At 38.7% G+C, this 26,897-nt stretch overlaps 1 protein-coding gene across 1 annotated transcript in view; it reads left to right on the forward strand.

Annotated features, from left to right (window-relative positions):
* The window catches only part of LOC132367085 (histone-arginine methyltransferase CARM1-like), a 248,593-nt gene that overhangs the window by 94,151 nt on the left and 127,545 nt on the right, over window positions 1-26,897 (forward strand). Inside the window, exon 2 of the mRNA XM_059924811.1 lies at window positions 7,146-7,271. Within this exon, the coding sequence (XP_059780794.1) occupies window positions 7,146-7,271 (126 nt within the window). The remainder of the gene's footprint in view (window positions 1-7,145; window positions 7,272-26,897) is intronic.

The raw sequence follows: 26,897 nt of genomic DNA on the forward strand, positions 1-26,897 counted from the left end.
CTGTCTTCTAGGTCATTTATCCGTTCTTCTGCCTCAGTTATTCTACTATTGATTCCTTCTAGTGTATTTTTCATTTCAGTTATTGTATTGTTCATCTCTGTTTGTTTGTTCTTTAATTCTTCTGGGTCTTTGGTAAACATTTCTTGCATCTTCTCCATCTTTGCCTCCATTCTTATTCCGAGGTCCTGGATCATCTTCACTATCATTATTGTTACTTCTTTTTCTGGAAGGTTGCCTATCTCCACTTCATTTAGTTGTTTTTCTGGGGTTTTATCTTGTTCCTTCATCTGGTACATAGCCGTCTGCCTTTTCATTTTGTCTTTCTGTGAATGTGGTTTTCATTTCTCAGGCTGCAGAATTGTAGTTCTTCTTGCTTCTGCTGTCTGCTCTCTGGTGGATGAGGCTATCTAAGAGGCTTGTGCAAGCTTCCTGATGGGAGGGACTGGTGGTGGGTAGAGCTGGGTGTTGCTCTGGTGGGCAGAGCTCAGTAAAACTTTAATCTGCTTGTCTGCTGATGGGTGGGGCTGAGTTCCCTCCTTGTTGGTTGTTTGGCCTGAGGTGACCCAGCACGGGAGGCTACAGGCTCTTTGGTGGGGCTAATCACGGACTCTGGGAGGGCGCATGCCAAGGAACACCTCCCAGAACCTCCACTGCCAGTGTCCCTGTCCCCGCAGTGAGCCACAGCCATCCCCTGTCTCTGCAGGAGACCCTCCAACACTAGCAGGTAGGTCTGGTTCAGTCTCCTTTGGGGTCACTGCTCCTTCTCCTGGGTCTTGATGTGCACACTACTTTGTGTGTGCCCTCCAAGAGTGGAGTCTCTGTTTCCCCCAGTGCTGTCGAAGTCCTGCAGTCAAATCCCTCTTGCCTTCAAAGTCTGATTCTCTGGGAATTCCTCCTCCTGTTGCTGGACTGCCAGGTTGGGAAACCTGATGTGGGGCTCAGAGCCTTCACTCCAGTGGGTGGACTTCTGTGGTATAATTGTTCTCCAGTTTGTGAATCACCCACCCAGCTGTTATGGGATTTGATTTTATTGTGACTGCGCCCCTCCTACTGTCTCATTGTGGCTTCTCCTTTGTCTTTGGATGTGGGGTATCTTATCTGGTGAATTCCAGTGTCTTCCTGTCAATGATTGCTTAGGAGTTAGTTGTGATTTCGTTGCTCTCGCAAGAGGGAGTGAGTGCACATCCTTCTACTCCGCCATCTTGAACCAGTCTTTCCAAAAATAAAATAATGATTTTAGAAATGAAGACTCAATAGAAAACTACATCAAATAAAGGAGAAAAATAGAAAATTTTTAAAATGTAAGAGAGCATATAAAAACACATAAGAATTCAAAAGAAAATTGCAAACATAAGCAAAGAAGATGCAACATATACATAAGAGTCTCTGAAGAAGATATCAGAACAAAGAAACAAATACTAAAATTACCGTTGAGAAAATATTGATGAAATAATTGAAAACATGTACCGAAAGAATAAACTTTATACCTGAAAATATTATATTGGCCTAGAATGCCCAGCATAAAGCACTTTCTAGTAAAAATTACTGACCTTATAAAGAAAGAGAAAAAAATCCTTAGGAATCTAGACAACATTAGCATATTATCTGTTATGAGAAAGAAAATCAGATTATCATTAGACTTTTGACAGTAATGCTATATGCTAGAAGAAAATGGAGTACCATTAAAGATCTTCAGAGAAAGAAAATGTGTTTTTATATCCAGAAAAACTGAGCCTCAAAAATATAAAAGACATAGACAGTGATTAGCATGCAAGAATTCAGAGAATATCATTCCCATGGCCCTTCCTAAGGAATCTACTAAAGAATTTGTTTCAGCGAGCCCTGCCTAAGGTTCCACTAGAGAATGACTTTGGACAACCAAAAAGACTAGAGAGGCATCCGCATAGGACTAGTGTGGAGTATTAAGTAGTTATTAAATGAAGGCTGAAAAGGAACAGTCCTACTGTGTAATGGCTGTATGAGTTGACAGTGTAGACTTAGCATAATTATAAAACAAAACGTAGGGGAAGGGGTGCACATTTACAAAGCCAAACCAACGCCAAACCAAAACAACAAAACAATTAGACATCTGTTTCAGTAATCATAGTTGGTGGTGAGAGTATTCATTATTGTTATTCTGAGACTAATGTCTTAAAAGCCCCTTTTCTCTCTCTGTCTCTGTCTCTCACATATGGCAGCTACCCCAGTTCTCAACTCTAGAACCACCTCCAGATCCCTTTCTTCCTTCTCCTGATCTTCCCATTCTCTTCATTTCTTTTCTGCTGTTAACTTTTAGTCTCTTTCAACCTGAATCAATCGATCCATTTTCAGTTTTTCTTCACAATCATTACTCTAGCAAGCAAAAGCCTAGAATCTAATCTTTCAAATACAGAATTCTCCTTACCAGGTAGAAGAGAGGAAAAAGCTATGAATATATCATTTATTACTACTGTGTCACATCCCCTAAGAAATTGTGTTATTCAACGTTGATGTCTAATTTTAATATTAGATTTCTTAGAGTTCCATAATTCTGTCCTTTTTTCTTTACACTCATCTTCCATAGTTAAATTTGTTGAAAATAATTGTGTAGTTGTCTATATACTTTATTCCATCTTTATAGGTGCTGCCTGTAGTGTCCTTTTTTTAGTTATGTGTCTAGGAAACATTCCTTAGATAGACTAGCTTCCTAGTTCTTGACAGCAAAATATTAAAAGGCTTACTTAGCAAAGAACTGGCATAATGACATATTATTAGGTCATGAGTACTCTTTGGTCCAGGAATTTATGTATAAAAATATATTTTAGAATATCTGTTCTAGACCATGCCTGATATCTAATATTCTTGATCAACTAGTGTTGTAGCTTTCTTGTGGAGATTGGATTTTGCATTTGCATAGGCTGAAAGGAGAGGGAGGTATATATGTGGAAAAGTAGAGAAATACTGTTAAAGAGAGACAAGGACAATTCTCTTGACTTTATCTGGTGCCACGTTCCATGTTTACTTGTATGCACTTTCCATGTTTACTTGTATGCACTCGTAAAATGGTTGGATCCTGGATTTCTTTGTGTGCCTTTGGAAGTTGTGTCAGATAGGCTGAGGTGGAGGATAGAGTAAGGCATCTGGATTCACTATCATTATGGATTTTCTTTGAGAGTCCTCTGGTAGAACAGTGGCTTTTCCTCAAGAAGGAAACAAGGCTCTGGGCTTTGCTAAAGTTCGCTAAATTTTGTGCACATGAACTTACTCTGCTTGTTACTCTGCTGCTACCAAGAGATCAGGCCTTGCCCTTCGAAAAAGTAGCAAAGAAGGTCGTCAATGAAAGCAAAGTTCAAAAGCAGAATGATAGTGAATACACAGAAGCAGCCAGCCTTCCGTATCACTGAAAAGATGAAATGAGATGTTTGTAAAGGGAGTCAGAGTGCTCTGCAAATGTTGTTATTATTACAAGTAATAACAACTTGATAGAAAGATAGATGCCCTGTACCTTACTTCGGTGTACAGTGGAAATGATCTCCATACCATCCTTACTTTTCACCAATGTAATGGTATCTCCTGGTCTTGGATTTATATGTATTCCTCAAACAATTTTTTATCGTATGTCTTCATTTTTCTAATATAAATTCTCTAAACTTAAAAAGACACAATTCTTGGTTAATAAACTCTCCCCTAGAATAGCTGCAATTTAATCTTGATCATATTAGTCGACAGAAATCATTTAGAATGTTTGTTTTCTGTACTAACATGGTAAAAGGACAGGAAAGGAAATCAACACAAGAAGATATAAGATTAGCAAATAAAAAACATGATAAAACATTCATTTCCGTGAATGATTTTTTTAATTTTAATTTTTATTTATTTATTTATTTTTGGGTTGGGTCTTTGTTGCTGCATACGGGCTTTCTCTAGTTGCAGTGAGCAGAGGCCGCTCTTCGTTGTGGTGCGTGGGCTTCTCATTGTGGTGGCTTCTCTTGTTGAGGAACATGGGCTCTAGATGCGTGGCTTCAGTAGTTGTGGTATGTGGGCTCAGTAGTTGTGGCTTGCGGGCTCTAGAGCGCAGGGTCAGTAGTTGTGGTGCACGGGCTTAGTTGCCCTGCGGCATGTGGGATCTTCCCGGACCAGGGATCGAACCCATGTCCCCTGCATTGGCAGGTGGATTCACTGCGCCACCAGGGAAGTCCATCCATGAATGATTTTTAAAATGAGAATTAAAATAATGATTATATTGGATGCAGAAATTCCTAAATAATTATATTGAATGAAGGAGGTACCAATTAATATCTAATAAATGAACAAATGAAAGGAATGGTAATACCCACCAAGAATGAGAATGTGGCAGTTACACTAGTAGTTAACATGCTAACTATATTAGCAGTGGTAGTGTGTCTTTTGTTTGATTGCTTTTTACCAGATGAAAATAGCTTTCTTGGTTTTTTGAATTATAAAAATAAGTAGTCACATAGAAAATTCAAACAAGGCAGAACTTTATGAGGGGAAAAATAAAAATGTTCCCACATCTCTCCATTCAGAGGAAACCACTGATGGCATTTTGATGTATATCTTTCAAAAGAGCTTTCTCCAAAGACAAACACAGCGTTAAATTGCCGCAGTAATATTACACATGCTGTTCGGCAGCCTTAACTTGGAGGTGCCTGATTTAAGCAGCCATGTAAGTGATGGGCTCTGGGCCTCTTTACATCTGATAGCTAAATAAACAGCTCTAATATGCATGTCCTTGAATATACATTTATTCACACTTGATAAAGTACATTGTAGAAAAAATGTTATTATGAGTAGAATATCTAACAAAGAGTACATAGGTTTTAAATTTTGAAGCATACGGGCAGACTGTATTCCAGGAGCATAGAAATTTACATTGTGAATAACTGCCATTCACTGTTTTCTCACACCCTCTCCAACATTTGATACTGTCATTTTATACTTTTAAAAACTTAACAGTAAGACATAAAAAGCTTGATCTCATTGTTTTATCATATATTTCTTTGATCATTTCTGAGATTCATTATTTTTTCACTTTTTTTTTTTTGTTATCAGCATTTTTCTAGTTGCCAGTTGTCTATTAATCCTTCTTACTAAATTTTCAGTAGGTTGATTGCTTCTTATTTTTTACCGCTGATTATATATTGGGGATATTAAGTCTTTGTTAAGTGTGTTGAAAATATTTTCCCTAGTTTATCATTGCTTTTTAAATTGGTTTAAAGTATTTAAAAAATTTTGCCATATGTAGGTTTTAAGTTTTTGAGTAATTACCAGTACTTTCTGGACTTTGTTGCATACTTAAAAAGACATTCTCCACCCATATTTAAACAGAGGGTTAGAAGAGGATGAAGAAAGGAGGATACATGGACAGGCATTTTACAATTTATAAAAGTAGGAAAAGGAGCTATTCAATTTATATTCTAATCAAATTACAACAAAACAAATAATAATAAAACAAAAATTTATGAGCCTATCTGGTTATGGAGAATTGAACCAGGTAAAATATAAAGCCTTTTACCTGTTTTGTGGTGGTATGCAATCAGTACATGGAGAAATGCTTTCACTGATTCAGCAAATATTAAGTACCAGGTACTGGGCTAGGGTTTGATTCAGAGGAAAAAAGATATTGATTCCAAAAATAAGTAAAATTGCTCCTGCCCACAAAGAGCTCACAGACTATAATAGTCATGTATGTACAAGGGACTATAGAAGCCTAGAATCCTCATTCCTTCTTCCTTCTCTTTTATTCTACTTCTAAACCATAAAGGAAATAATTGGTAAATGCTAGGAATCCTGCTTTCTTAAAGAAAATATTTCTTTTGATTTCAAAAAAGACATATTGTTTAAAAGACCCCAAACTCTTCTTCTGTATCTACATTCATGGCTACCTCCCTGCAAGGAGACGCTTATGCCTTTGAGACACTGACTGGGTTGTAATATCTAAACCTGTAAATCATGTTTTATGCCAGGAAGATGTTTTCAAAACATCTGCACTATTTAACCAGCCAAGATGTTTTGTGAAAAATATTTGTGAATGCTTCCATCAGGAGGTACTCACTTGTGAGTGAAATAATGGATGAAAATATTTGAAAATATTTGGTCATTTTAACCCTGTGTGTCTGTTTTGAATGTGCATATGCTCATGTGTAACAGTAGAATTTTATATATATATATATAATTATGTTTTTAAGTTAACACAATTATTCTATTTAATTTTGTAAGGGAGAAGGGAAAACATTAAGAATAGAAACTAAGATCTACTTTATAATGAGAGGAATAATAATAGTCCTTTATTGTTTTAATAGGATTTTAGAAATTATTTCACCTTTATTATTCAGTCTTCACAAAAAGCCTGTGAAATAAGCATCAGTATTTTTATTTTACATAATGAAGAAATGTGGCTCAAAATGATTGGGTGATTGAAGTTCCAGGGTTAGTAAACATCAAAGATGAAAGCAAAACTGCAAGTTTCACTGCTCTTTCTACCATACTACAGCTGCCCAAGGTGAAAGCCCTGTCTAACCTGTAAAGAGAGGAATTGAGAGTTAGTTCCCAATTATCTATAGATGAATCTAATGAGACCATAGCCACTTACCACGGGTTCTGCTTGCAGAATGAATCTCCCTCTTTATCCTGCTTGCACATTGTGGTAGGAAGAACGTGCGTTGGAGTCAAATACCTGGGTTTGAATTCCAGTTCTGCCACTTATTAGCATATTGGACCTAAACTCTTTTCCTAGTATTCACCTAGGAGCACTGGCAGTGATGATACACACAGTGAAGATTTGTTGTGATATCTTGAACACATAGTAGGTGCTCAAGAATCACCCAGAAAACCATTACCTGATCTCTCCTGGGATGGTGTCAAGAGATACAAAATGATTTGGGGAATAAAATGTTATAGGGAATGGAACGATAGACACAAAGACAAGAGACAAGAGTCAGTTTTGAGCCCTTTGTTAAGCCATATGCGAAGAATTATTTTTTGACCATGGTTACATTCATCCTCATGTTCACATATGTCCCAGGAGGCATTATATTAAGGAGATAGAAATGGGGAGCCTTGAAAACAGAAATGCAGGAATGGCTGAACCTTTTTAGAGTCCTCAAAATGGATTTTCCTAATCCTTTTTTCCCCACCTTTTATAGCTGATGGTGTCTGTGTCTTCAAATGCTCACTCAACGGAGACACTGAATGTTGCTGTGTGGGGAAGGAGTCCATCTTGATTTCTCTGGGCTACCACAGTGCTTTGCTGAAGTTTGAGTCTCATGCTGGTAAGTTTTGTATCTGTTCCAAGTGCCTGGCTTTTCCAAAGGCAAATCTCCTGGTTGGTTGACTTTCAGCACCATGTTTCCTGATGTGAGTTGCCATCCATTGATAGAATGATTTAGAACTGGTTCTGGTGCTTAACTTGATGTGGTGTCTAGAGGGCAGTTGGCCTTCCCTAGACCGTGAGAACGTTTGTATTCTAATACCCCGCCCCCCAACCCTGCTTTGGTTCTCCTTCATCCAAAGCTGCAGGAAAGGACACCAAGGATTGTCCAGATCTTCACCACCATTGTTGATTCTCCTTGAAGATGAAGTTGTTTGCCGAAATGTGATTTTCAGTTTGAGCGTCAATGATTTCATCCTGTTTTTGTCTTTGAATCACTTGCTGAGCATTTTTAGACTCTGGACAACGAATGTTTAGCAATAGGGAGGTAAATTAAAGTATAACTAGAAGTATTTTTAAGAAAAGACTCAAAGGCACTCTGAAAGATTTCTGGCTGCTGGTGGGTGGGGCTGGGTCATGAGGCTGCTGGCTGTAGGATCTGGGGGGCCCCAAAGCTGGTGTCGACCTGCTGGAGGGTGAGGCTGAGGCCCAGGGGGCCCCAGAGCTAGTGCTGGCTCATTGCTGGGGGACCCAGGTGGCTGGCTGCAGTGCCCTGTGAGTGTGGAGGCCAGTGCTGGCCTGCTGGTGGGCAGGCTAAATCCTGGTAGGGCAGGCTGCAGGGCTTCAGTGGTCCCGGGCTGGTGTCTGCCTGCTGCTAGGTGGGGCTGGGGCCCAGGGGAACCCAGGACTGGTAACCGGCCCAATGATGGGTAAGACCAGGTCCTGGGCCTACTGCTGCCTCCTGCCGGCTCACTGGTAGACAGAGCTGGGTCCCAGTGTCTCTGGCTGTAGGGCCCTGGGGGTCCCAGGGCTGGTGCTAGTGCCCTGGTGTGTGGAGCCAGCCCTGGGTCCTGGCCTCTCTGATGGACAGGGGCAGCTGTGGGCTCAGGGGGTCTTAAGGCCGCGGGCCTGCTGGTGGGTGAGCCGTGTTCACCTGGCTAGTTGCTTGGCCTGAGGCATCCCAGTACTGAGGCTGAAAGGCTGGTAGGCAGGGCCACGTCCCAGCACTAATAAGCTAGAGGGAGGATTCCAAAAGGGCGCTTACCAGCACCAGTGCCCATGTGGTACAGTGAGCTCCCCAAATGGCTGCTACTAGTGTCTGTGTCCCCAGGGTAAGCTCCATTTGCCTCCTGCCTCTCTGGGAGGCTCTCCAAGATCAGTGGGTGGGTCTAAACCAGGCTCCTTCCAAATTACTGCTTCTGCCTTAGGTCCCAGAGTGTGTGAGATTTTGTGTGCACCCTTTGAGAGCAGAGTCTGTTTCCCACAGCTTTTTGGAACTCCCGAAAGTAAGCCCCACTGGCCTTCAAAGCCAAATGTTCTAGGGGCTCATCTTCCTGGTGTGGGACCCCCCAGGCTGGGGAGCCCATTGTGGGGCTCAGGCCACTCACTCCTTGGGGAGAACCTCTGCAATGTAATTATCTTCCCGTTTATGGGTCACCCACCTGGGGGTATGGGTCTTGACTGTATGACATTCCCATCCCTCCTACCATCTTGTTGTGGTTCCTTCTTTATATCTTTAGCTGTAGAAGATCACCATTTGCATTTGGCTATGATGAATATTCTTTTACCATATATATTTTCTCGTTTCTGTTGGATCAGTATCTCGGAGTAAAATTGCTGGGGCATAGAATAAGTGTATGCTTAGTTTTATAAGAAATAGCCAGAATTTTTTCCAGAGTAGTCGTACCATTTTACACTCACACCAATAATGTGTGAGAGTTCTGATTGCTCCATATCTTTGCCAGCATTTGGTCGTTCAGTCTTTTAAGTTGTTGTTTCATTCTGGTGGGTGTGTAATTGTATCTCATTGTGGTTTTAATTTACATTTTCCTGATACCTAATGATGTTAAGCAGTTTTTCACATGATTATGAATTAAAATCATTTGCTTGTTACTAACTGGTTGTTTATCTATGGAATTGTTCTTTGTGTATCCAGGATACCAGATATGTATCACATATGTAATGAATGGGTGTTATCTTCTAGTCTGTAGCTTGCTTATTTATTTCCCTAATGATGTCTTATGTTGAGAAGAAGTTTTAAATTTTGATGAAGCCCAGTTTATCCTTGTCTTTTATATTTCCTTTCATAAGTTTTATAGCTTCAGATTTTATATTTTAGGTATACAGTCAGTCTTAATCATTTTTTATTTGGTGTAAGGTATTTAGGCAAAGATTATTTTTAGACTATATGGATATCCGTTTATTCTAGCCCTGTTTGTTGAAAAGACTTTTGCAAGTCAAATGATTGTATGTAGACTTGGTCTATTTCGGAGCTCTCTATTCTGTTCTCTTGATTATCTTTGTGCCAGTATCACATGGTCTGTGTCACCTTTAAAGTAACACTTGAAGTCCATTTAAGTTTGTTCTTCTTTATCAAGATTGTTCTAGGTATTTTTGGTCCTTTGCATTTACATATACATTTTATAATTAAGTTGTCAGTTTCTACAAAAGTGCTTGGTCTGATTGTGATTGAGATTGATCAGTTTGTTGAGAATTTTCATTTTAACAATATTAATTGGATTTTATCTGATTTGTAAACTAACAAGTTAGGTTGCCTCTCTTCCATGAATGCTGACGGAAGACATAAGACTCCTGGTGCAGAGATAAAAGACTATTTTAGACTGTCAGGAAAAGAGCAGTAGCCAAAGGGTGAGCATATTTTCTCTGAGTTCTTTAAGCCCCAAATCCCCCAGGCAGATGTGGAGGATCAGATGGGTGGCCTGCACATGCAGTGGGATGCATTACAGGAGAGGAACACTGAGCTTGGGGAACTTCTATTTAATAGCAAGCGGTAACCAGGCTTGCTCTTTGTTCCAGAGGAAGATATTACTTCATACCTCAAGGTTGCTTGCTGCATACACCACCCTGAGAAAGGGCCCAGGTGGAGAGTGGTGAAGACCTGGCATTCATGACCTACCCAGTAAGGCATATTTGAGTCCCATCTAGAGACCCATGGACAAATTTATTAAAAGAAAGAAAGAAAGACAGAAAGAAATGCTGCAAATTTATTTTTTAAAAAAACTACAAATTTATTACAGAAAAAAAATGCTACAAATTTATTTAAAAAAAAAAAAAGAGAGACCCATGGAGGAGTATTTCCCAGGACTTTTTCTGTGTAAGGAGGAGGGAGATTTTCTCATTTATAAACTCCAGAGGACGATAGTACAGAAAACTTCATTCATAGGTCAAATCAAATCAGACACAAACACATAGTTTCCAGGAAAGACATTCACGGACAAGGCATTTTAGAATTTCTTCTACAGCTAAGAAAAATAATATCAGTAGTACAGGATATTCCACAGGCAACCCTCTTAACAGTTCAATAGAGATAGGCCCCTAGTCTTGGTAAAATGTAGACCTAAGTTATAGATAAGTAGGTGCTTTAGTCATTTAAGATATCTCCAAAACTGTAGACAGACAATACCAAATGAGGATGAATACCACCCTCTCAGTACTTTTCATTTGTTAGAGGGGACTAGACATCCAATAGACAGAAATAATTCAGATAGACTTGAGGCAGAAATAAAGCTAGATATCCAGATAGCAGTGAACAACAAATAATTTAGAAGCAGACTCAGTGAGTACACAATTACTACCTCAGTGCAGTTAGACCCGCCCCAGTAGCCAGGAAAGATAGGCCTGAACCCAAGGAGCTTGTAGGGTGCATTTCTCAGGCAAGCTCTGATACATAAGTCTGTGTGAGCATCTTAGTAGGACCTCCACGTTAAAATTCAAACAAGAACAACTTAATAAACATTCTTGGAGTACTGAGGGGAGTTTTAACTTTAATAATAAAATACATATGAGGAAGTCCTGCTTTCACAAGAACTGGCTCCCAGATACAGAGAGAAGGCTATATTTGTAGGTCAGATATGACAGCCTGCAATTCCTTTGTGTGTGTGTGACTTTTTAATTTTATTTGTAATTGTGGTAAAATACGCATAATTTAAAATGTACCATCTTAACGCGTTTTAAGAGTGCAATTCAGTGGCATTAAGTACAATCACATTGTCGTACAACTCTCGCCATCCATCTCCATAACTCTTTTCATCTTGCAAAACTGAAACTCTGCACCCATTAAATAACAACTCCCCCTTCCCTGCCTCCCCACCAGCCCTGGCAACCACCATTCTACTTTCTGTTTCTATGACTTTGACTACTCTAGGGTACCTTATAGAAACGAAATTCTGTAGTACCTGTACTCTTGTGACTGACTTACTTCACTTTGCGTAATGTCCTCATGTTTTATCCATGTTATTGCATGTGTCAGGATTTCTTTCCTTTTTAAGGATGAATAATATTTCATTCTATGCATATAGCACACCCTGTCTATCCATTCATCCATCAATGGACACTTGGGTTGCTTCCACTTTCTGGCCCCCATGAATAATACTGCTGTGGACATGGGTATGAGACTTTTTTGATGGGTGAAATCTATATTGGTTTTGGCTCTGTAGAGGTGCCAAGGAATGAAGAGGATATAATTTTCACATGAAAATGTGCGTCATTAATTTCTGCACTGCATCATTAATTTCTGCACAACATCATTAACTTATGTTACACAATTAAGAATTTGTTTTTCTCTGATTAACTTGAGGTTTATCTTTCTCTGGCAAATTTTTTCTTCAAAGTGCAAATTTTACTGTTATTCCTAGTAATAACATGTATACAACACAAAGCATTTAAAAATATCTGTTGTCTCAGTTCAGTCCAGCAAATATGTATTGATCACCATACATATCCCAGGTGAGCTGCTCTGGATGAAAAACACAGCCTCGGACTCTGAGAGATCTTAAGGTTGGAGGAGGCAACAGATTCATGAGCAAGCAATATGAGAAGTTCTGAACGAGTCTCTTAAGTGCTGTGGGGACATTAGTCAGGGCACCTACTTCAGCCTTGAGGGTCGAGGAAGGCTTCTCAGGAAAGGGACTGTTTAAACACGGCAAGAATGGGGTTTAGAAGAGCACATTGGGCAACAAGATTTAGGGAGAATATATAGAGTGAGAAAAAACAAAGACCTAAAGAGACACCTTAAGGAACCACTGACATTTACGGGCAGAGAACAGGAAGTGTGGAAATGAGACTGAAAGCAGCAGCCAGAAAGGCAGGAGAAAACTAAGTGAGAGTAGTACTGTGGAAGCCAACAGCACACTTCAGAAAGGAGCAAGGTTATCCAGATGTTACAGAGAGATTGAGTAGGAAAAGACGTAAAGGTGTGCGCTGGATTAAACAGCAGGGTCATTGATGAGCTTGGCTAGGGAAGTTTCAGTCGCAAAATTTAGTACAAGATTAGTGCACTGAATCAGATCCATTGGTTTCTGGGTGAGGGCTACAGACCAAAGACAATCATTTTCCTCCTCTCTCCCGACACCTCAGTAAAATAACAAACACAGCAAGAGTGAAGAGAATGAAGGAAGGACCATCAGGAAATGCAAGTTCAACAAATTCCTAGAAGATGGGTGATCAGAGAGAAGAAGCCGCAGCCCAGAATCTATGAGTGGGTGCTGCCATAAAAGAGAACCCCAGGGGCTCCAGACTCAATCAGACAGTAATATGGAGGCTAGCAGTGAGGAGGGGGGAGCCAGATGGGATTAACTAAATGTCTCTCTACCTAATGATGCTATCAACAGGCTCTCTACAGCCTCTCTCCTCCTTCCTTCATCCCCATGAAGAAAGTGCGACAGGCATTTTACTTCCAGGGAAAAACCAGAGGACACCTGTAAAGAGACTGAAAAAAATGGGAAGAATTTCACTGCTAAGATATGTGCTTCTACTTCACAGAAAAGCTGTCCTTCATTCTAGCATTTGTAGCCCCCTTGCACCCCCGTCCCAAAGGGGTGCAGGCAGGTACTCCTCCTGCTCATCCTAAAACATGACATAGCAGTTGCTATTACATATATACAACTTACTGGCAACCATTCTCTTTGTGGGTGAGACCTAGAGGAAAACGAGACTTTCTTAAAAAGTTAAATATGCATTATCCTATGACCCAACGAATGCATGCCAAGGTATTTACCCAAGAGAAGGAAAAACATTATGTATGCCAAAAGACCTGTACAGGAATTTTTACAGCAGCTTTATTACCGTAGCCAAAATCTGGAAACAACCCAGATAGCTGTTCATTAGCATGTGAATGGACAAACTATGCCATATCTACACAATGGAAGGCTACTTATTAATAAAAAGAAATGAATGACTGGTGAACTCAACTACATGGATCAATCTCAAAAATTTTAGATCGAGTGATATAAACCAGGTACGTAAGAGTACATATCGTATAATTCCATTTATATAAAATTCTAGAACAGGCATAGTTAATCTACAGTTGCAGAAAGTTGATCAGTGATTGTCTGGGGCTGGGAGTTAGGGTGAGCTTGACTGTAAAAGAGCGTTGGGGGAATTTTTTTTTTTTCCCATTTGACTTTATAGTATGTGCATTTGTTTATTTTTATTGAAATATAGTTGACATATAATATTATGTTAGTTTCAGGTATACTACACAGTGACGTTTGCATACATTATGAAATGATTACCACGATAAGTCTAGTAACCGTCTGTCACCATACAAAGTTACTACAACATTGTTGGGAATTCCTTGGCAGTCCAGTGGTTAGGACTCAGCACTTCTACTGCCTTGGCCCGGGTTCAATCCCTGGTCAGGGAACTAAGATACTGCAAGCCATGAGGTGTGGCCAGAAAAAAAAAAAAGTTAGTTACTACAGTATTATTGACTATATTCCTTATGCTGTACATTATATCCCTGTGGCATTTTTCTTTTCTTTTTCTTTTTTAAAAATTTTTATTGGAGTATAGTTGATTTAAAATGTTAGTTTCTGCTGTACAGCAAAGTGAATCAGTTGTACATATACATATATCTATTCTTTAGATTCTTTTCCCATATAGGTCATTACAGAATATTGAGAAGAGTTCCCTGTGTAGGTCCTTATTAGTTACCTATTTTATATGTAGTAGTGTGTATCTGTCAATCCCAATCTCCCAATTTGTCCTTCCCCCCTTCCCCCCAACCCGGTAACCGTAAGTTTGTTTTCTACACCTGTGACTCTATAACTGGAGGTTATATCTCTTAATCCCCTTCCCCTGTTTCACCGCATCTCCCACCTGCCTCCCATCTGACAGCCATTCATTTGTTCTCTGTATCTGCGAGTCTGTTTTCATTTTGTTTTGTCTATTCATTTGTTTTGTTTTTTAGATTCCACATATAAGTGAGATCATTATGGTATTTGTCTTTCTCCATCTGACTTATTTCACTTAGCTAATACCCTCTAAATCCATACATGTTGTCACAATTGCAAGATTTCTTTTTTTATGGCTGAGTAATATTCCAGTGTATATATATATATACTGCATCTTCTTTATCCATTTCATGTATCAATGCACACTTAGCTGCTTCCATTTCTTGGCTACTGTAGCTAATGCTGCAATAAACATTGGTGTGCATGTATCTTTTTTAATTAGTGTTTTTGTTTTCTTGGAGTAAATACACAGAAGTAAAATTGCTGAATCAGATGGCAGTTCTATTTTTAATTCTTTGAGGAAACTCCACACTATTTTCCACAACGGCTATAACAATTTACAATTCCACCAACAGTGCACATGGGTTCCCTTTTCTCCACATCCTCGCCAATACTTGTTATTTATTTCTTTTTGATGATAGCTATCCTGACAGGTGTGAGATGATATTTCATTGTGGTTTTGAGTTACATTTCCCTGATGATTAGTGATGTTGAGCATCTTGTCATGTGTCTGTTGGCCATCTGTATGTCTTTTTTGGAAAAATGTCTATTCAGATCCTCTGTCCATTTTTACTCAGGTTGTTTGTTTGTTTTTTGATGTTAAGTTGTATGAGGTCTTTGTATAGTTTGGATATTAGCCCCTTATCATATATATCATTTGCAAATATCTTCTCCCATTTAGTAGGCTGCCTTTTGTTTTGTTGATAGTCTCCTTTGCTGGGCAAAAGCTTTTTATTTTGATATAGTCCCATTTGTTTATTTTTGCTCTTGTTTCTCTTGCCTAAAGGAACACATCAAAAAAAAATATATATATATATTGCTAAGCTGCCAAAGAGAGTACTGCTTGTGTTTTCTTCTAGGGCTTTTATGGTTTCAGATCTTACCATTTAAGCCTTTAATCCATTTTGAATTTATTTTTGTATATGGTGTAAGAAAGTAGTCCAGTTTTATCCTTTTGGATTTAGCTGTTCAGTTTTCCCAACACCATTTATGGAAGAGGCTGCCTTTCCGCATTGTATATTCTTGCCTCCTCTGTCATATAATATTTGATCATATAAACGTGGATTCATTTTTGGGCTCTCTATTCCATTGACTATGTGTTTGTTTTTGTGCCACTGTAGCTTTGATCACTATAACTCTGTAGTATAGTTCTTCTTTCTCAAGATTGCTTTGGCTATTCAGGGTCTTTTATGTTTCCATACAAATTTAAAAATTGTTTTAGTTCTGTGAAAAATGCCACTGGTATTTTGACAGGGATTACTCTGAATCTGTGGATTGCCTTTGGTCATTTTAACCATATTAATTCTTCCAAGCCATGAGCATGGTATATCTTTCCATTTGCTTGTGTCATCTTCAGTTTCTTTCATCAACGTCTTATAGTTTTGAGAGTACAAGTCTTTAACCTCTTTGGTTAGATTTATTTCTAGGTATTTTATTATTTAATGCAATTGTAAATGGGATTGTATTTTTAATTTCTCTTTCTGATAGTTTGTTATTAGAGTATAGACATGCAGCAGATTTCTGTATATTAATTTTGTATCTTGCAACTTTACTGAATGCATTCATTAGTTGTAATAGTTTTTTGGTGGCATCTTCAGGATTTTCACTATGTAGTATCATGTCTTCTGTGAACAATGATAGTTTTACCTTTTCTTTTCCAATTCATATTCCTTTTCTTTCTCTTATCTGATTGCTGTGGCTAGGACTTCCAATACTGTGTTGAATAAAAGTGGAGAGAGTGGGCATCCTTGTCTTGTTCCTGATTTTAGAGAAAATGCTTTCAGGTTTTCACCACTGAGTATGATGTTGGCTGTGGGTTTGTCACATATGGCCTTTATTACTTTGAGGTATTTTCCCTTTGTATCTACTTTGTTGAGAGTTTTTATCATAAATGGAAGTTGAATTTTGTTAAAAGCTTTTTCTGTATCTATTGAGATGACTGTATGATTTTTATTTTTCAGTTCGTTAATGTGGTGTAGCATGTTGATTGAATTGCAGATATTGAACCATCCTTGAATCCCTGGGATAAATTCCAGTTGACTGTAGTGTGTGATCCTTTTAATGTATTATTGAATTTGGTTTGCTAATATTTTGTCAAGGATTTTGCATCTATGTTCATCAGTGATATTGGCTTATAATTTTCTTGTTTGTGGTGTCTTTGTCTGGTTTCAGTATCATGATGATACTGGCCTCATAGAATGAGTTCAGAAGCATTTATTCCTCTTTAATTTTTTGAGTTTAATAGAGAAGGATAAGTGTTAAGTCTTCTTTAAATGTTCTGTAGAGCATACCTGTGAAGCTGTTTGGTCCTGGACTTTTGTTTGTTGGGAGTTTTTAAATTACTGATTCAGTTTCATTACTGGTCATCAGTCTGTTCATATTTTCTATTTCTTCCTGATTTAGTCTTGGCAGATTGTACATTTCTAGGAATTTCTTGCAGTTGTTCATTTTACTGGTGTATAATTGTTTGACAGTCTGCAGTTCTGATTGGGTTATGGTTGAGTCAGTTTTAATAAAACAAGAAATTCCTATCTTTGGTAATGAAAATCAGGATGTGGCTTATCTCAGCATGTGAATGTTTTATAATTTTTTGGTACTTTATGGATTTCAGTAATTCAAGGCTTTAATAAATGGAAATTTTTTTCTGGGCTATGTGATCAGCATAACCAAGTTAAGAGCAAAATGTTGTTTTGACTTTTTATACTATAAATGTTAAACCTATTGTCTCATCTAATATACCGTCCACTTGAGGAAGGATTTAATCGGTCATCTTACTGATGAGGAAACTGAGATTCAGAGAAAATCGGTCACTTTCTTAAGGTAATATGACTGATAATTAACTGACTAAGGATTTAAATCTAGAGTTACCTACTCCAACACCACAGGGCATCCTTCTGTAATGACACATTTAGTTTTAAGAAAGAAATAAACCAGTGAAAGAATAAGGTGCAATTGCACAGCAAGAAGACTGAATGGAAAACCTTTCTTTTAATGTGTTCTCACTTAGAGCACTTAATGCTCAAGGAAACCATACTGGAAAACTATAGATAGAATTCACATTTCTATGATATCCATGTTTCAAGCTTATGGTACTGTTCAGAGTTGGTACCAAAAGTCTTAGCAGGCCTGGGAACTTCATGTTTTAGGGACTCTCAAAGTTGAGGCTGCCTTCATTTTCTGGTTGAAACTTATCTTTGAATCTTTAAATTGCAGTGAAATGGAAATTTTGAGATTTCAATAGACAAAGTGTAAAGAACTTGGGATGTATTTTATTCTCTATTGCATCCAATGGCCAAGCAGTTGCCATGTACTACCACACTACTTCTGTCCCTCTACCTGAAGGATATAATCTTAAATAGCTTGGATAGTCATAAGGCCCAGAACCAGCATGACTCAGTACTGGGGGCCCTGATGCTACACCAAGGTCCCTGTCATTATTCTGTTGACTTAGGTGACAAGTAGAGAGAGTATACTAGCCCTTTCCATTACATTTCTTGAGACAGAGACTTTGGGTTCAGTAATTTAGAATACTAAACTTCTTAATCCGTTTATTACCAATAAAAAAAGCAAGGAAGAAAGTTTCTAAATAAGAAGCCCTTTGGATAGGACTAATTCTGGTATCATGAATTCTTAGTTGGTTCAGTGTGTAATCTGTACTTTAGGAATGAGCACCGAGACCTGGGCTCACCATGCTTTAGAGCACTGGCTATAATTTATTAGTCTCATTCCTCTGTAAGAAGGAAAAATAATTGATAACAGGAGTTTCTGACTTGAGGATTTTGCCAAGGATGCCTCATGACATCTTCCTATTCTGGAGTTCATGTGTCTCTTGATCTCTGCTGAAAGTGAATCCCAGCACCAAAAGGATTGCAAATGCAGATGTTTGCAAATTGGTGGTCGTCCATGGTTTAATTGAATAGTAGTTTTCAAACTCAGTGAAAGTCCCTGGGGAGTTGGCTGCCTGTCTGATTTTTCTGGCCCTGGAAACAGAACAAGCCAAGCAGCTGACCCCTCATTCTGGATCTGTCAGGGCAGGTCGTGATGCAGGCTGGAAGCCACAGCTGCAGGAAGGTAGTGGCAAGTGAGGAACAAGCTGACTGTGACTCGGAGGGTCCCATGTGGCAGTGGGATATTGTCATTTGTCAGCCTGGGTGTTGACAGAAGACCGTCTATTGGTGTCACTGCCCATCAGACACGATCGCTGAATTTTTGAGATGTGCTCTGCTTTTCTGGAGTAAGAGGATGTGGCATTTGAAATGTGAGGGTGCTATTTTATATTTAGAAGTGAGTGAACAGCTGCCAATTATCTGTAACTTGGGTAAGAAAGAAAATCCAACTTTACTGGGGAGTTGCCCTGTCTTGATAATTAGGTGGAACCACTAAGAAAGAAATGAGCAAATATTCAGATGTCTGTCTGAGGAATATTTCTTCTTTCCCTCCTTTCCTTCTTCAAAATTGTGACTCAGTGATCTGCAAGCCTGATTTGGTTACATATTAAATAATCGCCAGTGATCTCAAAGACTACGGTGAAATCCAGTGCATTTAAATTCATTTAGAAGCAGTGGGGATATTTAATAATGACAGATGTCAACAGAGAAAAAAACATTTTAATTAAATGGACTTAAGATAATTTCTGTGAAGCATTGACTATGCATGTACTAGATATGTGCAAGATTTACTTCCTTTTCATTCATTCATTCCACAAATATTGAGTGTTATGTGCCAAGCACTTATTTATGTGCTAAATATACAGTGCTGAATAAATAAAAGTCCTTACAATCATATAGCTGACATTTTAAGAGGACACAGACAGTTAGTAAATGGACATATATAGTGGGTTGTGTGTGATAAGCCCTGAAAAGAAAAATAAATCAGGGAAAGAGGCAGAGAATAGGAATTAAGTGTGTTTACTGTTTTGTCAGTAATTTTAGGGGGAAAGCTTCACTGATAAGACATCTGTCATTTGAGTAGAGAGCTGCAGTGGAGGAGGGGAGCAGCCTGTGTGTGTCTGGGCTAAGGGTGGTGGAGACAGGCGAACAGAACTGCAAAGACCTTGAGGCAGAGAATGCTTGCAGAATGGCACTAAGAACAGAGGGACTAGATGCAATGGGAGAAGCAGAGTGGTGAGATCAGAGAACGAGAGGCCAGATCAGGTGAGACATTGGAGGTCATGGTGAGGATTTTAAGGGACATTGAAAGTGTCTGAGGGCATGAAGCAGAGGCCCAGCATTGCCTGAACATTATGTATGTACTTTTTAATATACTTTTTAAAGCTATGTATTTATACTTTTTCTTATTGTAATTCTCACATCATCCCTGTGAAGTTGGTATATTATTATTACTTATTCCCATTTTTACACAAAGACATTAAGGCTCATAGATATGAAGGAAGTTGCCCAAGTGACAAAGAGAAAATGTAAGGCTCTGTTCTTTCAACAGCTTCCCATCTGCCCCTGCACTCTTCATGGGTTGACGTTTAATCTAGAAAGCTCATGTCATTAATTGGGATAATACTAGAAACATGGAAAAGCCCACTTTTATCAAAATTCCACTAAGTGAGAAAAAGAAATAAAGACACAGGTGAACCTTATTCTGGGAATTATGAATCTTGGAGAAGTTCCTTTATCCTTTTTTGTTTTGAAAAAATTTCCAACTTACAGAGAAGTTACATAAACATAACAGAGAACTTCTGAATACCCTTTGAATAGTAATTTACAACATTTTTTCACATTATATCCATCTCTGTATATGTCTGTACATATATATAAACACATATTATATTCCTGAACCATTGGAGAGTAATTTGCATATGTCATACTTCTTTACTCTTTAGTGTTTCACGAGGTATAGCCTACAAATAAGAATATTCTCTTACGTGACTGCAGTAGAATTACCAAATTCAGGAATTTAACATCTATTCAATATTTATATTTAATCTACCATCCATAACCCACTTTCAAAAATTGTCCCAATAATGTTTTTGCATCTTTTTACCCTCTCTAGTTCTGGATCTGGTCCAGGATCGTGTATTGCATTTAGTTGTCTTGTCTCTTTAGACTGCCTTAATTTGGAACAGTTCCTCAACCTTTTCTTTTATGACGTGTTATTTGGAGAATAGAGACCAGTTATTTTATAGAATATTCCCCAATTTGAGTTTTTCTTATGTTTCCTCATGGAAAGATTCAGGTTATGCATCCCTAGTCAGAAAACTACCTAACTGCTCTTGTGTCCTTCTCAGGATTTCACATCAGGGAGCACTGAGATCTATCTACCCCTTGTTGATAATAGAAATTTTGATCACCAGGTCAAGATGTTTTTCAGTTTCTCCACTATAAAGTTATTATGCTTTCCCTGTTAGATGTAACTAATAAGCAACCTGTGTGAAGGCACTTTGAAATCACGCAAATGTCCTGTTCCTCATCAAGCAGCCCAAATTTAGTGTATATTTATTATCCATTGCTTTGGAAAGACAGTTGACTTTTTTTTTTTTTTTTTTGTATGTAAGCAAGATTCTGCAATCTTGCTAAGTCACTTAGTTCTTGTAGGTTTCTTGTATAGATTACTAGGATTTTCTGCATAAATGATTATATCTTCTTTGATTAGAGACAGTTTTACTTCTTGCTTTCCTATCTGTATTTTTTTTTTTAACTTCTTTTTCGTGCTTATTGCACCAGCTAGGACCTCTAGTACAGTGTTGCCTAGAAGAAATTAGAATGGAAATCCTTACCTTGTTCATGATCTCAGGGAAAGCATTCACTTTTCACCATTAGCTGTAGTTCTTTTTTGTAGATGTCTTTTATCAGGTTGAAGAAAGTCCATTCTACTCCTAATTTGCTAGTAGTTTCTATCTTGAATTGTCTTTTGTGAAATGCTGTTTCTGAATCTATGATGATTGCATCATTTTTATGTTTAGCCTATTAATATCATGAATTAAATTTATTGATTTTTGAATGTTAAAACAACCTTGAATTTCTGAGTTAAACATCATTGTTGTGATGTATGATCCTTTCTATATATTGCTAAACTAGATTTGCTAGAATTTTATAAATAATTTTTGTGTCTATGTTCCTTAGATATTGCTTTCTTTATTTTTTTGTTTGATTTGTGTATCAGAGTAATACTGGTCTTATAAAATTGGGGCAGGTTCCTTAATCTATAAACTCTTTGTGTAGAATTTGGCATTGCTTCTTCCTCAAATGTTTGTTAGAATTAACAACTGAAGCCAAATGGACCTTGAATTGTCTTTGGGAGAAGATTGTTAACTACAAAGTCAATTTATTTAATATATATATAGGTCTATTTAATGTATCTACTGTTTATTGAGTGAGCTGTCATAGTTTATGTCTTTTATGGAATTTGTTCATTTCATCCAGGTTGTCAAATTAGTTGCCATTAAGTTGTTCATAATATTCCTTTATCTCTGTATCATCTGTAAAGATGTCCTTTCTCTCATTTCTTATATTGGAAATAGGTTTTTTCCTCGATTAGTCTAGCTAGAGGTTTATCAACTTTATTGATACTTTTCATGAAACAGCTGTTTGTTTCATTCATTTTTTCTATTTTGTCCATTTTCTATCTTATTGATTCCTGCTCTTTATTATTTTCTTCCTCTGATTACTTTGATTCTCTGATTACTCTTCTCTCTCTAACTTCTTAAGGTAGATGCCTAGATCATTTATTTCATTCCATTCTTTTTTTTTCAATATACACACTTAATGGTCTACATTTCTTTCTACACATTGTCCTAGCTGCATTCAATAAATTTTGGTACATTCTGTTTTCCTTGCCATACAGTTCAAAATAATTTATATTGTTATTTGTTTTCTGGCCTATGAGTTTCTTTTTTGATCTATGGATTATTTGGAAGTATATTGTTTAATTCCCAAACATTTGGACATTTTCCCAATAGCTTTCTATATTCTACTTGGATTCTTCTGTGGTCTGAGAACATGGTTTATATGATATCTGTGGTTTCAGATTTGTTGGAGTTTGTTTTCAGGTCTACAGTATTGTCCATCTTGGTGAATTTTGCACGTGCACTTGAAAATAATATGTGTTTTGTTATTATTGGGCGGACTGTTCTCTAAATATCAGTCAAGTCAAGTCAATTTATCTTTAATGATACTTGGTCTACTTATTTATTAATTATATAGAGAGGAAAGTTGGAATGACCAACTATAACTGGATTTGTTGCACGTTATAGTTGTTTATGCCCCTTTGCTATATTAAAGTTGATATTCTATTGAGTATATGTGAGATTATGCTTCACACAGTGACTCAAGAAAGCAAAAATTAAAGACTCCAAGTTTCTAGGAGCTATTTTTCAATTTTTTTCTCTTATGAGGAAAACTCATAGTTCACTTAAACTCAGCTGGACCATGGCTGCTGCATGCCTCTCTGCTCTCAGTATTTATTACATATTCACTGGCCCGTTTCCTGCCGAATATGTGCACAAAGATATCTGCATACTACTGATATATTTATGGATGAAATGACATTATGTCTGGGTTTTGCTTTAAAATGTCCAGCTAAGAAAACAAAAAATACGTGACTGTAGAAATGAATTAAGATTTACAAAATCTTAGTACGTTTTGAATCTTGATGATAGAAATCTTTATATTAATCTATGTATTTTATGTACTTTTGAAAATCTTTATAATCAAAGTAAAAATCATATGTAAGTCTATAAAAATATGATTGGCTGGGGGAGGCGCCTTCAAGATGGCAGAGAAGTAAGACGTAGAGATCACCTTCCTCCCCACAGATACATCAGAAATACATCAACATGTGGAACAACTCCTACAGAACAACTACTGAACACTGGCAGAAGACCTCAGACTTCCCAAAAGGCAAGAAACTCCCCACATACCTGGGTAGGGCAAAAGAAAAAAGAAAACACAGAGACAAAAGAATAGGGACAAGACGTGCACATCTGGGAGGGAGCTGTGAAGGAGGAAAAGTTTCACACACTACGAAGACCCTTCACTGGTGGAGACGGGGGGAAGCTTCGGAGCCACAGAGGAGAGCACAGCAACAGAGGTGCAGAGGGCAAAGCGGAGAGATTCCAGCACAGAGGATCAGTGCCGAGCAGCACTCTCCAGCCCGAGAGGCTTGTCTGCTCACCCGCTGGGGCGGGCGGGGCTGGGAGCTGAGGCTCGGGCTTCAGAGGTCAGATCCCAGGGAGAGGACTGGGGTTGGCAGCGTGAACACAGCCTGAAGGGGCTAGTGCACCACAGCTAGCCGGGAGGGAGTCCAGGAAAAAGTCTGGAGCTGCCAAAGAGGCAAGAGACTTTTTCTTGCCTCTTTGTTTCCTGGTGCGCAAGGAGAGGAGATTAACAGCGAAGCTTAAAGGAGCTCCAGAGACGGGCGCGATCCATGACTGTCAGCGCGGACCCCAGAGACGGGCATGAGACACTAAGGCTGCTGCTGCCGCCACCAAGAAGCCTGTGTGCGAGCACAGGTCACTGTCCACACCTGCCCTCCTGGGAGCCTGTGCAGCCCGCCACTGCCAGGGTCCCGTGATCCGGGGACAACTTCCCCGGGAGAACACACGGCGCGCCTCAGGCTGCTGCAACGTCACACTGGCCTCTGCCGCCGCAGGCTCGCCCCACATTCCGTACCCCTCCCTCCCCCCAGCCTGAGTGAGCCAGAGCCCCCTAATCAGCTGCTCCTTTAACCCCGTCCTGTCTGGGCAAAGAACAGACGCCCTCAGGCGACCTACATGCAGAGGCGGGTCCAAATCCAAAGCTAAACCCCAGGAGCTGTGCGAACAAAGAAGAGAAAGGGAAATTCCTCCCAGCAGCCTCAGGAGCAGCGGATTAAATCTCCACGATCAACTTGATGTACCCTGGATCTCTGGAATACCTGAATAGACAACAAATCATCACAAAATTGAGGCCATGGACTTCAGCAGCAACTGTAGACTTGGGGTTTGCTTTCTGCATCTAATTTGTTTCTGGTTTTATGTTTATCTTAGTTTAGTTTAGTATTTAGAGATTACTGTCATTAGTAGATTTGTTTATTGATTTGGTTGCTCTCTTCCTTTTCTTATTTTATATGTATATATATATATATATATTTTTTTTTTTTCCTTTTTCTCTTTTTGTGAGTGTGTATGTGTATGCTTCCTTGTGTGATTTTTGTCTGTATAGCTTTGCTTTTGCCATTTGTCCTAGGGTTGTGACTGTCTGGATTTTTTGTTCTTTTTTTTTTAGTTTAGTTTTTAACGCTTTTATCATTGGTGGATTTGTTTTTTGGTTTGGTTGCTCTCTTCTTTCTTTCACTCTTTTTTTTATTACTTTTTAATTTTTTAATTTTTAATAATTGTTTTCTATTTTAATTATTTTATGTATTTACCCTTTCTTCCTCCCTCCTTCTCTCCCTCCCTCCCTCTCTTCCTCCCTCCCTTCCTTCCTCTCCCTTTTCTTCTGAGCCATGTGGCTGACATGGTCTTGGTGCTCTGGCCGGATGTCAGGCCTGAGCCTCTAAGGTGGGAGAGTTGAGTTCAGGACATGGGTCCACCAGAGACCTCCTGGCCCCACCTACTATCAAACAGCAAAAGCTCCCCCAGAGTTCTCCATCTCAACACTAAGACCCAGCTTCACTCAATGACCAGCAAGCTACAGTGCTGGGCACCCTATGCCAAACAACTAGCAAGACAGGAACACAAACCCACCCATTAGCAGAGAGGCTACCTAAAATCATAATAAGGCCACAGACACCCCAAAACACACCACCAGACGTGGACCTGCCCACCAGAAAGACAAGATCCAGCCTCATCCACCAGAACACAGGCACCAGTCCCCTCCACCAGGAAGCCTACACAACCCACTGAACAACCTTACCCACTGGGAGCAGACACCAAAAACAACAGGAACTACGGACCTGCAGCCTGCGAAATGGAGACCCCAAACACAGTAAGTTAAGCAAAATGAGAAGACAGAGAAATACACAGCAGTTGAAGGAGCAAGGTAAAAACCCACCAGACCAAACAAATGAAGAGGAAATAGGCAGACTACCTGAAAAAGAATTCAGAGTAATGATAGTAAAGATGATCCAAAATCGTAGAAATAGAATGGAGAAAATACAAGAAATGTTTAAAAAGGACCTAGAAGAACTAAAGACCAAACAAGCAATGATGAACAACACAATAAATGAAATTAAAAATTCTCTAGAAGGAATCAATAGCAGAATAACTGAGGCAGAAAAACGGATAAGTGACCTGGAAGATAAAATAGTGGAAATGACTACCGCAGACCAGAATAAAGAAAAAAGAATGAAAAGAATTGAGGACAATCTCAGAGACCTCTGGGACAACATAAAACCCACCAACATTCAAATTATAGGGGTCCCAGCAGAAGAAGAGAAAAAGAAAAGGACTGAGAAAATATTTGAAGAGATTATGGTTGAAAGCTTCCCTAATATGGGTAAGGAAATAGTCAATCAAGTCCAGGAAGTGCAGAGAGTGCCATACAGGATAAATCCAAGGAGAAACACGCCAACACACATATTAATCAAACTATCAAAAATTAAATACAAAGAACAAATATTAAAGCAGCAAGGGAAAAGCAACAAGTAACATACATGGGAATCCCCATAAGGTTAACAGCTGACCTTGCAGCAGAAACTCAGCAAGCCAGGAGGGAGTGCCAGGGCATATTTAAAGGGATGAAAGGGAAAAACCTACAACCAAGATTACCCAGCAAGGATCTCATTCAGATTCCAACAAGAAATTAAAACCTTTACAGACGAGCAGAGTCTGAGAGAATTCAGCACCATCAAACCAGCTCTACAACAAATGTTAAAGGAACTTCTTTAGGCAGGAAGGACAAGAGAAGGAAAAGACTTACAATAACAAATCCAAAACAATTAAGAAAATGGTAATAGGAACATACATATCGATGCCTACCTTAAATGTAAATGGATGAAATGCTCCAACCAAAAGACACAGACTGGCTGAATGGATACAAAAACAAGACCCGTATATATGCTGTCTACAAGAGACCCACTTCAGACCTAGGGACACATACAGACTGAAAGTGAGGGGATGGAAAAAGATATTCCATGCAATTGGAAATCAGAAGAAAGTGGGAGTAGCAATTCTCATATCAGACAAAATAGACTTTAAAATAAAGACTGTTACAAGAGGCAGAGAAGGACACTACATAATGATCAAGGGATCAATCCAAGAAGAAGATATAACAATTGTAAATATTTATGCACCCAACATAGGAGCACCTCAATACATAAGGCAAATGGCTAAGAGCCATAAAAGG

The sequence above is a fragment of the Balaenoptera ricei genome, chromosome 6, assembly GCF_028023285.1.
Source record: "Balaenoptera ricei isolate mBalRic1 chromosome 6, mBalRic1.hap2, whole genome shotgun sequence".
Taxonomy (NCBI): domain Eukaryota; kingdom Metazoa; phylum Chordata; class Mammalia; order Artiodactyla; family Balaenopteridae; genus Balaenoptera; species Balaenoptera ricei.